At 43.1% G+C, this 18584-nt stretch overlaps 1 protein-coding gene across 3 annotated transcripts in view; it reads right to left on the minus strand.

Moving 5' to 3' along the window:
* Positions 1–18584, minus strand: part of YTHDC2 (YTH N6-methyladenosine RNA binding protein C2) — a 56214-nt gene that overhangs the window by 21299 nt on the left and 16331 nt on the right. For all 3 annotated transcript variants that reach the window (XM_075931998.2, XM_075931997.2, XM_075931996.2), the window contains exons 8-18: positions 16740–16847; positions 14437–14585; positions 12205–12340; positions 11625–11751; positions 8776–8841; positions 3441–3619; positions 2491–2587; positions 2309–2396; positions 2138–2218; positions 1455–1537; positions 301–406 (exon numbers count right to left, since the gene is read on the minus strand). In XM_075931998.2, coding sequence (XP_075788113.1) covers positions 301–406; positions 1455–1537; positions 2138–2218; positions 2309–2396; positions 2491–2587; positions 3441–3619; positions 8776–8841; positions 11625–11751; positions 12205–12340; positions 14437–14585; positions 16740–16847 — 1220 coding nt within the window. The remainder of the gene's footprint in view (positions 1–300; positions 407–1454; positions 1538–2137; positions 2219–2308; positions 2397–2490; positions 2588–3440; positions 3620–8775; positions 8842–11624; positions 11752–12204; positions 12341–14436; positions 14586–16739; positions 16848–18584) is intronic.

Here is an 18584-nt window from a genome sequence, read left to right on the forward strand (position 1 = left end):
CACTTTATATTTCAACTATGAATGATTTGGCTTAAGCTGTTTCCCCAACTGACAGATATCAAGCACACATCTATGTTTTTATATTACTTCTGGAACCCATCTCTGCTCCCACGACACCTTTACATTTTCATGGAACCTATTGAATTACCCCATATAAATATTTTTACATCCCTAATGATGTACTCCAGGCTTTAAATATTCAAGACATGGATCTTTTTTTCAGCACTTGTTTTATAAAGCAATATTCAGACTTAAGGTAAAACAACAGAAAAAAATAATAATTCTCAAGTGAAAATCCACCTGGAGTGGCATTCTTAGAAGTTCTGGAGTCTGAAATTCCAACATATTCTGAAATCGCAGCCTGCTGAAGAGTCGGAAACAAATTCCAGGTCGACAGCGTCCAGCCCTTAGAAACAAAATATTACTTGAAATACAGCTGAGAATTAAATACAAGATGTATAAAAAGAAACTGCAAAGAAATGCTCAGAAAGCAACTCAAAAGATCTACAATCAAATCCATTTAACACTAAGATAAATATGCTCCTTTATTTAAACAAGAAAACTGAAATTTTCCAGGAAAATGAAAATCAAATCACTAAACTGGACAATTATGACTCCACTGCCAGTCCAAAAGAGCAGATAGAAATTCTCCAGGACTACCTGATTTAAATACAAATGGATTTGTCACTCACTTATATTAAAGGTCAGTTCTCATGACTCTGGCAGCAGTCGTGATGGTTTGTGATATACAGGTCAGATTAAATGGTCTGGTAGTTTTTTCTGGCCTTTAACTCTATATTATTCTTTGAGTAAGAAGAGGCTTTGAAGTAGGTAAATGTAATTTTCACTCTCTAAAGTCCCTCTACATTCCCAGAGTAGAACGAAGTGATGCTTGTAATATGAATGAAAACAAGGCCCAAACATTAAAAAAAAACAAAAAAAAACCAGCAAGGCCGGGTCTACAACAAAAACTTAGATCAATCTTGCTGCATCACTCAGGGATGTGAAAAATTCAAACCCCTCACAAAAAATAGTTCAGCTAACGTAAGCCCTGAGACAGTGCTAGGTCAACAGAAGAATTCTTCCATCTGCAATGTGGATGAGCCCTAAGAACAAAGCAAATAAGTGAATTTCTGTTTTCATCAGACTTGTATATTAGAACAATTTCCCCCAATACAGAACTCTGGTTAGGTGAAATCTTCTAACATTATTCAAGCCTGATTAGAGCCTCAATGTTTTCGGTGTAGTAGTAATTTCAATATAACAGAGATACAAAGTTTTTAAATTATTTTAATTACATTTGGATGAAAGGAATACATTGATAGGTCACAAGATGGATCATTCACATCATAATACTTCCTATTATAAAGGTAATGGTCTGTCTCCTTGCTACATATATAAAGCATGCAAAGTTGATGTTTGTGAAATAAGATGGCATGTGAAATGTACATTACCTGCCTTTTCTCTGGATGGCACTTGCTTTTGAAATCCACACCATTTTTAGCATGGTAACACAGTTCAGCGCATCAAAGGACTTCTACAATATTAAAGCAGAGTTTATATCACAAGAGCAAGGACTGGATTTAATAGGGTACATTAAAGAAAAACAACAATGAGCAAATCTTAACAAGCTTAATTTAACTACAATAATTAAAGCAATTGGACCTGGTCATGTTTAAAATTAGTCAACTATAATCAAAAGTCAAAACCAAAATCTGTTAAATTTTCTTGCTATCTGTAAGATTATTTTCATTTATAATGTATAGTGTAGCACAGAAAGTGATTTGCATTTCCTCTTGCTTTATCATAGGGTAAAGCATAAACATCTTGTTATTGCACTTTGATCAAATGTTTTTTCTTTGACATTTGTAACTTACAATATTTTCCTAAATTTGACATAAAAGTGCTAAATAGAATTTTACTACATGTTGTGACAACTTAAAGAATGTTATAAAGATTTGCACTCAAGACTCTTCAATGAGTTCAGTTACATGAAACGTATTTGATAACGTGCCAGCAATAACCTTGCCAATAAAGGTTTCCTACAGGTTAACATCTTTCTTAAAATATGCACCACTTCACACTTCCCTGCACTATCTATTTCAGCAATATTAGTCCAAAGTTTATACAACCATACCTCTTTCATCTTGCCAGAATCAATAACAAAAACAACATCATTGACTGTGATGCTAGTTTCCGCAATATTAGTAGAAAGAATCTGCAACAATAAAGTTATTTTGTAGTTACTATAGAAGTAAAGACAGCATGAATCAAAAGTGAACAGCTGAAAAAGTAATTTGATACTTGCTATTTTGCGAATGCCCAGTGGTGGAGTTTTTAGCACCTTCTTCTGATCTGATGTTTGCATATTTGAATGCAGCATAAAAACTTGGTATCTAATGGTAAAACAGAAGTGAAATTGTTTCAGAATGAAAACTTTTTTTAAAATGTTGGGGGAAAAGTATCAGGAATAGAAACCAAAGAATTTACCTGTGAGCATTATCAGCAAACCTCTTGTCATCAAAGAGAATTCGATCCCTCAAGCCAACTATCTCATCATATCCAGGAAGAAAAATTAAAACTGCTCCTTTAAAAAAAAAAAAAAAAAGGGAGGATACAGACGTTACATAGGAAACTCATTTTAATCACAGGAAAAAGGTGCACCAATAATATGTATTTGTAATACACAAAGGACTTACATGTAATACATCAGTGTATTTAGTTACTACACAAAGGCTGTGCGTTTGTCTGAGTCTTCTGCAGTGGCTGGCTCCAGGGATGCCTAAACAAATCAGTGGCCCCAGGGTCAGCCACATGGGCTGTTGCTGGGGCAGTTTGGGTGTGGGAGTCTGGGGTGAGCTCAGAGGAGTGTTTAACACTCCGGGGGAGGGGAGCGCTCCTCAGAAGCTGCTGGGATGTCTCTGAAGCTCCAAACCAGAGGCTATGTTGGGGGCTCCTCCCTATGCTGTCCCCAGAGCTCTCATTGGTTGTAGTTCCCAGACAATGGGAGCTGCAGAGCCAGCGCTTGTGATGGGGCAGTGTATGGAGGAGCTTCCCCAGACTCCCATCCCTTCCCATAGGAGCTGCAGGGCATGCGGATTGCTTCTGCGGAACTGTGGAAAGCCAGGTGGGTAGCCTGCCACCAGCCCTCCTCCTCCTACACCTCCACCCCACCCATACATCCTTGTGCCCCAGGATTGTGCACCCCTCGACACCCACGTCCCAATTTTTAGTTAGGTGTATAAGCACATCATAGACAGATCACAGGCCATGAATTTCTCTTTACTGCCTCTGATCTGCCCATGACTTTTATTAAATACTTTTGACTAAAACTTAGCCTTACTTATTACTATTCACAAAAAGGGTGGTCATTGATATATCTGAAACAAACTTTATCCACAGTAACTCATTAAAACAAAAATATTTTAATTTGTGCTTACCTGCATCACAACTATGACAGATGTTGTAAAGTAAGTGCATAATCAGATCCAGATCCACTTTTTCATCATCAAAACTGTGATGATAAGCTTTCAATAGTTCTCTGTCTTCTGCACTAAGGTCACCACCATTTGCTTGCACTAGAGAACTTTCATCCAGATTTCCAAACTCTAATGAAGCACTGAAACACACACATATAAAATAAGCTTAATCCTCAAGCAGCAAGAGTGGAAGCATGCATTATACTACCAGGCTTTACTGCAGCAATGAATTTAAAAATCAGATAAAAACTAGCAAGTTATCCAGGTCTTATTTAATACTAAAATATTTGAGATGGTTTAGGTAATAACAGAATATTCACAACAGTGGATTAATGTAAAGATTTTAATTATTTAAGTGACAATTCAACTCATACTTAATGAACTGAAATACTGTTTTATTAGGGCCTTAGATGGTTTTAAAAACAAGTGAAATAACCAGACACCCAATTTATCTTTTAAACAATAGTTACAAAATACATTTTTCCACCAACATGTAACTTTAGCCAGTCAAACACTCACAACCACGTTTCTTTGAGTAAGTGGGAAACCAGTTTAACAGTTCTATGATTCTATAGGTGGTGAAGGCCATCAACATCATCCTGATGCAGAGGGTCATCCTCGGTGACGGACTTCATTGTCACTGGTTTTACCATTACAGGCTTCCCCAACTGCAGGGGAGCAATTGACGGTACCCACATCCCCATCCTGACCCCTGATCAACGGGCCCGGACTATATCAATAGGAGGAGATACTTTTCAATGGTGCTACAGGTTGTCATGGACCATCTGGGCCAGTTCACAGACATTTACATCGGGTAATCGGGGAAGGCGCACAATGCCCATGTGTTCAGGAACTCCAGCCTCTTCCACAGGATGCATGCTGGCACATTTTTCCCTGTTTGCACCATCAGGGTTGGGGAAGTGGACATGCCCATGTGCATCATAACCAACGCAGCCTACCCCTTGCTCCACTGGCTAATGAAGCACTACACAGGACAGCTGGACCCCACAAAAGAATAGTTCAACAAAAGGCTCAGCAGGTGCCATATCGTTGTTTGTAGAGGATGCCTTCAGCCACCTTGAGAGGAAGTTCCAGAGTCTCCTCTCTTACCTGGATCTCGGCAACCAGAACATCCCCCAGATGGTGGCAGCCTGCTGTGTGCTCCACAATATATGTGAAAACAATAGAGAGACTTTCCTGCCAGGGGCAGGGGCAGGGGCAGGGGTAGAGCGGCTGAGCCAGGGCTTTGAAGCAGCTGGGCACTGCTGCCATTTGGCAAACTCATCAGGGGGCTGTGCTCATCAGGGAGGTTCTAAGGGTTGCTGAGAGACTCTCCCTCAGGCCTTTCCACAAGGGGCCTCTGCATTGCCGATGTGTGCCTTTCCTCCCACACCCTTCCCTTCCCCTGCCCACCCTTCCCACCTTTCCCCCTTGCTCTGCAGAAAAAAGGACTTTTTGTTTTGAAAAGCAACTGTTATTTTTATATGGGGAATATGTAACAGGGGAGGGATTGGAGAAAGAATCTCAGAGGAGGGAGGGGACACCGATGCCTGCATCAGGTATCTTGGGATACCTCAGCTGCAGGTCCCACTGCCACATGTCTGCAGGCCTCAGAGGCCCCTGGGGGGGCTACGACGAGAAGCCAAAAGGTGGATGCTGGTGCTGGGAGTTGAGGGATGGCAGGTGTGGGGCATGACTGATGGACTAATTGATAGCCACGACCAGGCTCTCCACTGCGGTGGTGATGGAAGAGCACATGGTGTCATGCTGGCGGGGCAGCTGCTGCCAGATCATCCTTCTCAGCTCCTGGTCAGCCTGGCACACCTGGAGCCCATCCTAAAAGTTCCTGTTCAAGGAACAGAGGTCTTTTACTTGTGGCTCTCACGGAGTTAGAAGAATGGTGTGGGAGGTGGTGGATGCGCCACGCTGACAGCTCGTTCAGCTGTGAAGAAAAGTGACAAAGGCAGTCATCCCAGAAGTACATGAAGCCTAGTCCTAATCTCTGAGCCAATACAGAAGGTCTTAGTTCAGATGATGGCAATGTTCTTCAAGCAATGCCATCTGTTGCCTAGACAGCAGACACTTTCCTACAGGGCTACAGAAGTCCCAGGGGAGCCTCACTATCCCCACATCCCGGGGACAAGCAGACATGTGTAGGTGCCAGCCAGGCCAGGAACCTGTGGGTGAGAGGAGGGGACAGGGCGTCTCAGCTTCCTTCTGAATCCCGCACATGCCAGACCAAAAACTAGCAGCATCTTGCAGAGGGACAACTTCTATCCCTGACCACTGGAGAAGGTGGGGAGGATGCTGAGGGAGAGGTGTGTGAGCAGCAGATGCGCCTTGCTGGAGTGCGTGTTAGTGGAGTCCCCTCCTTTTTCTCCCCCCACAAGGTTCCGATGCAGGGGATCGGTGTCCGCTGCATCTCTGAGGTTGAGCGGGAGCGGATGCTGCCCAAGAGTGCAGGCATGAACCTGTAACATGTGCAGCACTACTGTGTTTCCGAGACCCCAGCCTCCTTAGTGGTGGCTTGCGGTGGGAAGGTGTCCTACCACAAAGGCTGGAGTAAGGCAGGTCTGTGCAGGAAGCTTGTGAGAAGGACTGAGGGGTTCCTCTGTGAAAGTGTCATGGGGCTGAGAGTTCCTGTCTGGTGCTCCACATGCACGGGCTGCTTTGCGAGCCCCAGGCCAAGGCGGCCAACTGAGAAATACGCAGTCCCTCGCCGCCCACCCCTGCATGTGTATAGGGAAAGTGACAGAACTCACCTGAACTGCCTCCTCCAGCTTTGCCCGAACCCTGGGAGACATCCTGGGAGGGGGGGGAAGATGGGCTCCAGGCTGATGACAACCTCATAGCTAGCAGGCATAATGTCCAGGCTGGCCTGTCCTCTTCCTCATCCTGGCTGACCTCCTCCTCCACAGCCCCACCCTCTTGGAGACTGACAGTGGGCATGCCTTGGCCTGAGTCCACAATAAAGGAGGGGGGGAAGAAGTGGCTGGCCCCCCTCCCAGGATGGCATCCAGATGCTCGTAAAAGTGGCAGGTCTGAGGTGCCGCTCCAGAATGGAAACTCTGGTTCCCTGCCTTTGTGTAGCCCTGCCGCAGTTCTTTAATTTTCATCTGCACCTGGTCCTGGATGTGACTGTGCTACCCTCTGGGTCTGGCTCATGTGGTGCCACAAGCCCTTTCCCTTCTGCCTGAAGCTTTAAAGACTGCAGGAGAAGGGAAGGATTAGAGTTGTCAGGGCTGTGACCAGAGTGGTCACAAATGCAGTAGTGGGAGGCCTCTGGAGACCAATTATTTCAAAACAGCATTTGAGCGTCCACACTAACCCTATTTCAAAATAACAATTTCAAAGTAGGCATTATTTGAAATAATTTCAAAATAATGGGCTTGCTATGTGGGCTCACCTTGTTATTCTGAAATAAGGATAGTTATTTCAAAATAACTCCCCAGTGTAGACATTCCCCTGGAGACATTGTAATAAACGCTGAACCCAAGGGGAATTGACTTATTCCAGAAATTCAATATCTGCACCTGTCTGTTCTGAACTATAAAGGCATGGCATGCAGCTCACAAATTCTCTCAAGTGCAAGAATTGGTTTTGTAACCTCTAATGTGAGAATACTTAGCCAATAAAAACCACAAATGATTCAAGATAACTGATTATAACAGCTGGATGAAGAATTATAGGGGGACATTCTTTTGCATTTCAATTCCAATATTTCCTTTGGAAGTATTTGGAATTTTCCATTAAGGTCTGTATTGGGATGAAAAAACTGGATATCATCTGTCTTATAGAAAGTGTTAGCCTTTTTACATGATCATGTGAGATATCTAGGTATTTCTTGCCTATTTCAGCAATGAATGGTCCTGTTGTACCTTAAGAGACTTTGGGAAATTCCATTGGATTCAGGCTTAAAAATCTTAGCATCCTGGAAAATTCTGAAATATCTACAAGTCTCAGAGGGGTAGCTATGTTAGTCTGTAACTAAAAAAACCCAACCTTAGAGACTAACAACAAAATACAGATAATATCAAGAGCTTTCGTGGGCAAAACTCACATCTTCAGATGAATGGGGCAAGGAGAAAAGTGGGTTGTGCCCACAAGCTCATGATACTATCTATATTTTGTTGTTAGTCTCTACAGTTTGTTGTTTTTGGTAGGTTTTTTTATTTTGCTTTTTTTTTTTTTTTTTTTTTAAAGTTACAGACTAACACAGCTACCCCTCTGAGACTTTTAAATATTTCAGCATTTTCCAGGATGCTACGATTTTTAAGCCTGAATCCAATGGAATTTCTTAATTTTGTAGTTGAACAATTTACTTTCACCCCCATCGAGACCTTTATTAACTTAGGCAAGATTGGGCAAAATTGTCTAAAATTCAGCTCCTATGGCCATGTTTAGGCATCTTGGGTATTGGTCTGATTTTTTTCAAAAGCACTGAGTACCCAGGAACTCTTTTAAAGAGCTAGCACTTCTTCAATTTTGAGAAATCCTTAGGATGCCATAAAATTCTTAAGTAAAAACTTTAATCTTCCTGCTTGCTCTTCTACCAGTTCACTCATGAGGCTGCTCATAGTCCCAATCAGATTATTCAGGTCACATTCAGGCAATATTCTTTCTTGAGTTATTTTGACATCATGCAAGAGAATGAATTGAACTCTTAACATTTTTGCCAATCTTGGTCTTTCTGTACATTGAAAACAAGGACTGACAAGGAGTTTTTCTGTAAGGGGGCTCACTGATGCCATACGGGATAAAAATAATGGATTCCTGAGCTGCGTCAGCTGTTCCATCACTGAAGGACTCAGTGAGTGTTTAATGGGTGATCCTTATGGGTTTCAAACCATCAGTTTAACAAGTAAATTAAAAAAACCTCCCCCACCTGAAAGCAAAAGGGAAGGAAAAGCAAAACAAGAGACTTAAACAGAAAGAGAAGAACTTTAACATGCTATCCAAGCAGAAAAGCAAAGACTGAGTATGTCTTACAGTTTCAGGGCTTTCAAACCAAGCGTTTGAACTGCTCTTGGTTTCTACACAGAGTCACCCAGCAATGGGGAATGCTACAGTGTACGTATTTGAAATACATATTAAGCCACCTTGTACTATTACAGGAGGTATATTTTTTTTTAAGTGAGAATATCTTCTGGAGTTATACATGATTTTGCTAATTGGCTCTTTGTGCCAGATTTTAGAAGCTAGAGAACTAACAATGTTGTATCCATTAAAGATATGCATTAATATAAAGGGCATTTACATGTTGAATAACTCTTTCAGCAAAGCAGGAATATCTTACCTGTAAGATTCCAGAAGATCTACAATCTCAGTCTGTCCAAAGTGTTTAGCCCAATCTAAAGCCATCCTGAAATAGTTATAAATCTTTACTGTCTCATTTTAGAACTAAAAATACTAACGTGACCTTATAATAAATCAACTACAGTTTCAATACACCCCTTTATTGAACACTTGTTAACATCTTGCGCTCTCATCAATGTAGTATTCACTGGATATATGTTTTCACACTTGGAAGCATATGATATCCAAAGAATTCCCCACAAAGTAAATTTGACAGCTCTGTGCAAGAGAAAATACCAACAAGCTATAATACAAAATAATTTTACTTCTTCAGCTGAAAGACAAACCCATGTGGAAGACTAAGTTAAACTTAGTATGTTCAGTGCATATGGAAGCCCTGGTCTACACTAGGGAGTTATTTTGAAATAACTCCTTCTATTTCAAAACAACAAGCAGAGCGTCCACACATTTTTAAATAATGGGCTGGTTATTTCAAAATAATAATTCCTGTTTTCCATGAGTAATACTTCTTACTTTGAAATAGTTATTTCAAATAGCAATAATGTGGACACTCCACTGCTGCTATTTCAAAATACAGTAAACTTCTGATAATCCGGCACCTTTAGGACCCAGGGGGTGCTGGATTATCAGATATGCCGTACTATCAGAAGGGGGGGCTATGAGGAGTCTGGGGTGGGAGGAATGCCACTCCAGACCCCTCTTAGCCCGATAGTCCAGCTCTGCCCCAGGCATCCCCGATTTGGCCGATGCTGGTCAGTTTCAGCAGCGGCTGAATCGGGGACACCTGTGGCAGAGCAGCTGGGGTGCTGCCAGGTTGGTCCGGTAGCGTCGCCCCTCGGCGCTGCGGGACCAACCTGGCAGCACCCCTGCTCTGCCCCAACCCAGCAGCACTCTGGCTGCTCTGTCCCAGGCATCCCCAAGAGCAGCTAGGGTGCTGCCGGGTTGGTCCCGCAGTGCCGAGGGGTGACGCTACCGGACCAACCTGGCAGCACCCCAGCTGCTCTGCCCCTGGCTTCCCCGATTCAGCTGCTGGTCAGTTTCAGCAGCGGCTGAATCGGGGAAGCCAGGCGCAGAGCAGCTCCAATTGTCCGGCTGCCCCAAGCACTTCAGGGTTTCTGATGGTGCCGGACCATCAGGAGTTCCGGAGCATTGGATGACTGACTAATGGAGTTTTACTGTAACTACTCCCCAGAGTGATTCAAAGTAATTATTCCCCAGAGCTTCCTGGGGCTCTAAGTTGCGATAGTGTGTCCACATTAAGGGAGCCTGCCTCCGACTAATTTCAAGGCTTCCCTGTAGCGTGGACACATTATTTTGAAATAGTTATTTGGAAGTTATTATTTCAAAATAAATTAAGAGATTCATATGTACAAAAATTTGGTTTTTACAATTAAGATCTTTGTTTTTTACCTCCTCATAAGGCCAACTATATTGTTTCTGATATCAGTATCAGTATCTGCCTGATATAAATCCACTGGTAGACCAAGTCCTACTTCAATTTGTATTACAATGATCTACCATCATCTTAAGTTATCTTTCCTAATAACTAGAACAATGAATTAATGGCTACAGATGGCTGAAAAATCAAGGTTATTCTATTTCAGCGGTCACCAATCAGTAGATTAGGATCCACCAATTGGGATCTTGCAGCCTCTGACAGGTGATCCTGACTGGTTTGGCCAGGTAGCTATCAAGTGCTGGCACTTCAGTTGCTCCTCCATCCACTGTCATGTTGCTCCTGTCCCCTGCCTTGGAGCTACCCAGCAGGAGCCTCCAACTTGCTGTGCAGGGTGTGGGAGGGAGAAAAGGGGGGCACTGATGTCAGGGTGACCCTCCTCCCCCCACCTCTGTACCCTTTCTCTACCCAGAGAGAAGGGGATGGAGGAAGCTTGACAATGCAAATCTTTGTGTGTGTGTGTGTCACACACACACTCACAGTGAGAGAGTGAGTCATTCTCACAAACACACAGTCCTTCCTTCTAATCTCCTGACACGACAACACACGAGGGGGGTTGTTGTTACTTCTGTTACTGCTTGCAAAGTGTTATGTTTGTTTTTTTACTGGTCTGAACATTTCATCATTTTCATTTCTTTTACACTTAAATTTATTCTTTGAGTAGTGAGTTCTAAAATGCTTAACCTATCCTGGCTAGAGTAATTATCCCTGTGGTAATTGCTGATCCTGGAAGTGGCTGGCATGTCTCACCAGCCTCTGAGAAAGGCAGAGCAGGGGGGTCTCCAGATGTGTCCTGACCTGCAGACACCACTACTGCAGCTCTCACTGATCAATAATGGGGAACTGTGGCCAGTAGAAGCGGGGCAAGGGTATTTGGGTTTGGTCTTACATTGCACTTAAATTGAAAAAGTGATCTTGTGGTTAAAAAGGCTGTACCACAAATCATTCCTGAAGAGAAAGAAGGTCAGAATAGTGTGTAATCTCTTTTCAGTCATGAATACAAAACTCCCCTTTAATACAAATGGAAAGCATTTTGGTCCTGGTCCACTGCCTATTGAAATAAATGGAAATAACTATGTTTACTTCAATGGGTTCTGCTTTAACTCTTAGAAACAGAAGCCATATGCCAGTGCACTTAAAAACCATTCCAAAGCAAAGATTCTACAAGTAAATATTTTGAAAAAGTTTTGAAATTAAGAAATGACACTAGGCAGATAGAGTAAAGAAAACAGGGCAGAATAAAAAAAAACTACAGTTTGTCAAGATTAAGATAATACCAAAATACACAATTATTTCTGGTTGTAAACAAAAAGCTTGCCTACTTAGAAAATGTAAACAAATTATATGTTGAAAAAATGCAAGTGATTTTTTACCAGCCATTAGATGATTTGCTGTGGACATTCGCTCCCATTCCAATCAGCTGTTCTACCTGACTTAAGAAACCTCTCCCTGAAGCAACCATTAGTGTAGTTGCACTGGTATCACTGTGTCTGTAATCAACTAATAAGGAAAAATTAGAACATTAGTGTTCTGGGCAAAATGGAAATTCTTTAAGCAATGCTACTGACTCCTCCAAACATTATGTTTACCAGTCTTGCTAAATTCCACCCACTGAGGGAGAGATTAGTTTTTTGGATAAAGGAGAAAAAATATTTATTTTTCCATCATTAAGTTTATGAGGATTAACAACGTACTACACAAACCAATTCTATTAAAAAATGTGTATACTTCAAGAAGACTATAATAATAACCAATAAGGATAAAAATATTAATTGTACAGATCTTAAATCAATTCTCAAAGAGGTATTTTAATGTAAAAATAAACAAAATTGAAAAACCGGTCGATGCAGAATTCACAATACTTTTAACTTGTTTCATTATTTTGTAAAGCCTATGTAAGAAACTCTGCATCCCAGTAAGAAAGATAAGTTCACTAAGGTAAGAGAAACCTACCACTGACATTTTCAGTTAAGATAAGGTGAAACACCTGAGCAAAGGCATCGACATCTTTATGCAACCATATATCAGAGAGACAAGAATCCATTTCTTTTATTAGCCATGGTTCCAGGCAATTCACATCTTTTTCAGTCTGAAAAAAGATAACGGACTTGAAAAACAAAATGTATTTGAATCTTCTCTAAATCTACTAATCTAATGTTTTACATTCCACACACACACACACACACACACACACCCTCCAACTCACCCACCTCTCACTATTTTAATAATATGGTACTAGAAGAATCCACTACATTATCACAGAAATTGGAATTGTGGCATACAAAAGTCACATTTCCTCAAATAAAATTATTATTAAAGAGAAAAGAATAGTAAATGTGGGCGCTTTGTGTAAAATAGGGTAAGATCTAATAGAGTTAAATCATTTTCACTAATCTGTAAAAGAATGGAAGAAAATATTTTAAGTAACAACTGAAATAAAAGCTTTTCATTTAAAAGCATTTTTGTTATTCTAAAAAACCTCCATATCAACAATTTCACTATTAACCCATTTTCTACACTTACTAAACACAAAACTGTAAACATCACTACCTCTAAACATGCAAATATATAATCTTACATGTAAACATATACTTGTAGTTTATGTTCAATTCAGTTCTTTCCTAAATATCACACAGGAAAATCTGTCACAAACACGTTTCGGAGCTGAAAGTTTCTCAGATGATCACACACAGAATATTATGACCAGAACTCAATTTCACTTTATCACTCAAGACTGAGACACACACCCATTAAGACTAAACTACAAACAATTCCATCTAAATTAAACTAATTTGGAACTGCAAAGATGTTGTAAACAAAGGTGCCTTCACTTTGCAGCAGTTGCCTGAACAAGACATTCGTTCCCTCCCTACTACTGCTTATAAAGGAACAGTCCCTTATCTATCTATATATTTTAGAAATGTGCATCTGTCTGTCTGAGTCTGTTTATTCAAGAACTTCTAAATGGTAAGAGCTAGGACCAGCAAATTTGATATACAGCTTCCTCTTCTTTTATCTTAAAGTAAGATCAAGATTTGGCTGTGCCAGGAAAATGCAATCTGCCTGGAATGAGCCTGCACTCTCCACCCCTCTACCTCCTGGGCCAGGACCTTCCGCCCCAGTCCAGCGCCCCCTAGGACAAGCTAGCAGGCAGGGTGCACAGTCCCCCTTTCCTACCGCATGGCCAAGCTAGCAGGCAGGGCGTGAACTCCACCATCCCAAGCCCAGGAGAAGCCAGAAGGCCGGTTGGATAACCCCTGTAGCCGGGGGAAAAGTCAGCAGGCGAGGTGCGAGGTCCCCACTGCTTCTCCACCTCTACCCCCCGAGCCCTTCCTCACCTCCCCTCACTCTTGCACATCCCCCAATCCCCTGCCATGAGCTCAACCCCCCACTCTGACTCCTGACCCCCATGCTTCCAGCCTCCTGGCCTGATCCCTCCACATCCTGAGGCCCTGTCCTGACTCCTGCACCCCCACACTGCCAGCCCCCTGCCCTGAAGGACCCAGGTAACTCTGGATCAGTCTTCTATTTTTTTATATATACAGAAGTGTAAGATTTCTGTGATATTAACTAATCAAATGCTTTGGTGATAAGCATTCCCGCTTGTCTACTATATATTAAGCAAAAATGATAATTGCATGATAGGTGCAAATTTTTAATCAAAAATATCTTTAATTGGTACTTTAATACATTTGTCAAGACGGTCTTAAATTTGAACTTATTGCATTTTTCATCAAATAAATTCTGTTAAACATTTAGATAAGTAATATTATTTAAGAAGATTAGCTAAATATGAACATGAAAGATTATCAGTAAATGGTTCTTACGGACCATTGTTTCAAGGACTTCCATATCAGCTTAGCTTAGTTTACAACAAAGAGAAGATATTTTCCAGTACTGACAGTTCTGCTTGAACTCTGAAAGGGATGGGTCATTGCCCAGTATAATTGTTCTGTCACTGAAACAAGTATGACTTAGAAGAAAAAGAAGAAAGCCTGTTGAGTAAAGATTTTTACAGTCACTTTTGAGACCATAATATTTTAATATTCATTTACTGTTCATAGCAATCTGAGGTCTTCTGGAAAATATTCACTCATTCCTGCAACCAACAGATTAAAAAACTCAGACTACCAATATAGATACCAGATATTTGATCATTCAGTTCTGACTAAAAGAAAAGCATACCAGTTGACTGAATACTGTGTCACCACCATCATCAAGCAAGTCATACTCTTCAGCCACACTTGGAACAGTTCTCTGTCTCTGAGATTCTGGTTTGCTAGTGTCATCTTGAGCGGAATACCATTCTGTAAGAGTTGTTTGCTGTTTCTCTTCTAAAATATCGATAATTTTAATAAAGCACTAATAAGTAACCGTTTTATTACCTAATACTTTCATATATTAATAAGTTTAAAATTGTGTTGGGAACATTACCATACATACTGACCAAAACGCATAAATAGAAACAAATATTGTACAGGCAGTCCCCGAGTTACACGGATCCGACTTATGTCGGATCCGCAGTTACGAACGGGGCTTGCTGCCCGTCTCCCTGGTCTGCTGGAGACCAGCAGACCAGGGAGACGGGAAGCAAAGCCTCTGAGGACACCGGCAGCGGGACAGCCGCGGCGCGTCTGGGCTGTCCGCTGGCCGCGTGCTCCGCGGCTTTGCTCCACGCCTCCCCAGACCAGGGAGACGGGGAGCAAAGCCATAGAGCACGCGGGCAGCAGACAGCCCAGACGCGCCGCGGCTGTCCCGCTGCCGGCGTGTTCTGCAGCTTTGCTCCCCGTCTCCCTGGTCTGCTGGAGACCAACAGACCAGGGAGACGGGGAGCAAAGCAGAGCAAAGCCGCGGAGCACGCGGGCAGCAGGACAGCCGCGGCGCGTCTGGGCTGTCCCGCTGCCCCCGTGCTCCGCGGCTTTGCTCCGGACGCCTGTGGTACAGCAGCTGGGGCGCTGCCGGTTGGTCCCGTAGTGCCGCTCTGGGCGCTACTGGACCAACCCGGCAGCACCCCAGCTGCTCTGCCCCAGGAGTCCTGATTCAACCTTGAAGAAGGTTCAAGCCAGAAATGATCAGGACAAAGTACTATTAACTGTAATGGAACAGGAGTTCCAAGGAGGGATGTTAAATAGCAAGTAATTGAATAGTCGTATCAGAGGCAGCAACGCAACGTGGCAGGCGGGAGCCAGTCTGCGAGGGATCTGTCCTCAGGGAGCTCAGAGGTTGCTGCCGTGGAGCAGCCTCTGTCCAAGGCAGGCCCGCGCTTGCTGCAGACAGAAGCGACTCAGTGGGATGCCAGAGAAGCCTCTGTCTGCAGCGAGCTTGGACCCCTCGTGGACGGGGCTGCTGCCGCAGAGCAATCTCTGTCTGAGGTGAGCCCAGGCTCTCCATGAACAGAGGCTCCCCTGCCCCCCTTCACACTGCTGCAACTGATAGAGGCTTTTAAGCCTCCTTCCCCCATCACTGGCTCCTCTCCCCATCCCCGCCATCTGCCTCTGTAGGAGCCAGTGGGGTGGGGGGAAGGGAGAGGGAGGTCTGTGGAGCCAGCACACATGGAAAGCCAGCTTAAAAGTTGGCTCTCTGCATCAGCTCCTGCCTGCCCTCCTCACACTCAACGCTGCTGCCTCTCTATTAGATAATGCTTATCGGTTAATTGTGTAGTCGTCTACACATTGATATCCCTAGTTCCAAGTAAGGAATTACTACAAAAAGTTTCTTGAAAACTTTTGAAATGATCAAGCAAAAGGAATTAAATGGCTCCTAGCTCAGGTGTCAGCAATAATTTTAGATTGGGGGGGGAGGGAAGGAGGGCCCCACTTCAGAAATTTTTGAAGTTGCCCTGGGCCTCCCCGGAAGGGGCGGGACCTCAGGCAGAAGGGGTGGGACCAGGACACTTCCATGCTTTCCCACCCACAGACCTCGATTAGCCTGGAAGTGTGGGGAGCACATGAAGTCTTTGCCCCAGCTCAGAGAGAACTGCTTGCTGTTCTGAACTGCTGGCAGGTCCCTCTAGGCACCCATGCCCCTGGCAACTGCAGGAGACTTTGCACGCTCCCTCCTCCTCTCCACCCACCAATCAATCAGGGCCTGGGGATGGGGCGAGCACAGGAAGTCTCTTGCTCCCTGCCTCTGCCTTACAAGGAGGCACCATGCTTAGCGTCAGCTGCCAGTACCTCCTAGTATTACTGATGATGAATTATCTGGGGTTCTGCTCCATTAGAAACAGAAAAAAGGGGGCGGGGGGGAAACGGAAAAACATTCACCAAGTGGGAAAAAAAAGTTTATTAAAAAAAAAAATCAGGAAATTATTTCAAGTTATTACAAAGTGTAAAACAAAAAAGTAAATAATTTAGGGATTATATGGGATCCACTGAAGTTTGTAATGGAAACAAAACAGATTTCTGAACAAAAATGTTGTCATGTTTTGCTACTAAAAACAGTTGCTATCAATGTCTCCTTTCTCCCCATCACAAAATAAGTACACCAACCTCGCAGTTTTTCTTTTTTGTATTTTACCATCTCTTTATTTGAATATCCTGTACTTCGTAAGAGGTCTTCAAGAAACATCTCCTTAACTTCATATGGTCTTCCTTGTACTGAAATTATAAATTGTTCATCTTTAGAATTTTTAGATTTTCCTTGCCTCCATTAGTTATCCTTACATGATGGAAATAAATGCATCTGCTTTTGGTATGGAGAAGAAAACGATTTCTACAGAATTCTAAAGGCTATTTTAAATATTCAATAATAATTTTTATTTAACTTTGGTAAGAGTACTGAGTCAACGGATGTGCATTTTACAAAAATAATTAAAATACCAATTGGGTGCTTTGTCTTTTTAATCTCTTTAAATTTACAGGGCGTTTGTGTGAAGAAGAAATGTGCATAGATAGAGAATAGTTCATTTTCATAAAGCTTCAAAAATTAACTCAGTCATGGTCAGGCTAGCCAGATGAACTTTGATGCTAATTGCCGTTGTCAGACTGATAAACAATGATACTCACGCATCTTAAAAAACCAAACAAACCAACCCAGTGAATTAACTTTTAAATGAAAGTGTAATAGCTCACCAGAGCTCTTAAAAAAAACATTGGAAATTCTAAGCCTGTTTCTCAACAATCTAAAATGAACCTATTTTGACAGGAAGAAAACTAGCTCTAAAACTTCATCCCTTAACTTCTAAGCCACTCTTCCTAAAATTAGAACTGAAAGTCAAGTGTGGAAAAGCAGAGTTGACCACTGTGAGCCAAAGAATGTTTTCAGCCACTATCAGTCTGAGATTCCCTTATGAAGAGCCTCCTGCTTATGAATACAACAAGGAGTCCTGTAGCACCTTATAGGCCAACAGATGTATTGGAGCATAAGCTTTTGTGGGCAAAGACCCACTTCATCAGATGCATGTAGTAGAAATTTTCAGAGGCAGGGAAGAATCAGGTTAGAGATAACAAGGTAAATTCAATCAGCGAGGATGAGGCCCACTTCTATCAGCTGATCTGGAGGTGTGAACACCGAGAGAGAAACTGTTTTTGTAACTGGCTAGCCATTCACAGTCTTTGTTTAATCCTGAGCTGATGGTGTCAAATTTGCAGATGAACTGTAGCTCAGCAGTTTCTCTCTGAAGTCTGGTCCTGAAGCTTTAAATCTGCTATTGTGTGTCCAGGGAGATTGAAGTGTTCTCCTACAGGTTTTTGTACCGTATTTTCCGGCGTATAAGACGACTTTTGATGCTAAAAAAAATCCCCCAAAAATCGGGGGTCGTCTTATACGCCGGGTATACAGGCGGCGGGGCCTGAGCCCCTCCGCGGCTTTGCAAAGCCTCGGAGAGGCTCGGGCTGCCCCGCCGCCGGCTTCCCCCGAGGCTTTGCAAAGCCGCGGAGGGGCTCCGGTCGGGCAGGGCAGCCCAGGCGCGCCGGGGCTTTCCCGCTGCCGGGGCGTCCTCAGAGGCTTTGCTCCCGGTGTCCCTGGTCTGCTGGAGACGGTCCCCAGCAGACCAGAGGCACCGGGAGCAAAGCCTCAGAGGCACGGGACCCCGCCGCTGCTGCGGCTTTGCTCCCGGTGCCTCTGGTCTGCTGGGGACCGTCTCCAGCAGACCAGGGACACCGGGAGCAAAGCCGGGGAGGCGGAGGGGTGCTGGGGTATAAGACGAAAACCTATCTTTTAACTAAAAAATTAGGGGGTCGTCTTATACGCCCAGTAACCTTATACGCCGGAAAATACGTTATATTGCTATTCCTAATATCTGATTAGGACACAGGCCTTGGGAGGCAGGCCAGTCCTCGCCCACAGACAACCCGAAGCATAGTCTCACCAGCAACTATGCACCACACCACAGT

Source organism: Pelodiscus sinensis, chromosome 6 (genome assembly GCF_052426305.1).
Source record: "Pelodiscus sinensis isolate ZL-2025 chromosome 6, ASM5242630v1, whole genome shotgun sequence".
In the NCBI taxonomy this organism is placed as follows: Eukaryota; Metazoa; Chordata; order Testudines; family Trionychidae; genus Pelodiscus; species Pelodiscus sinensis.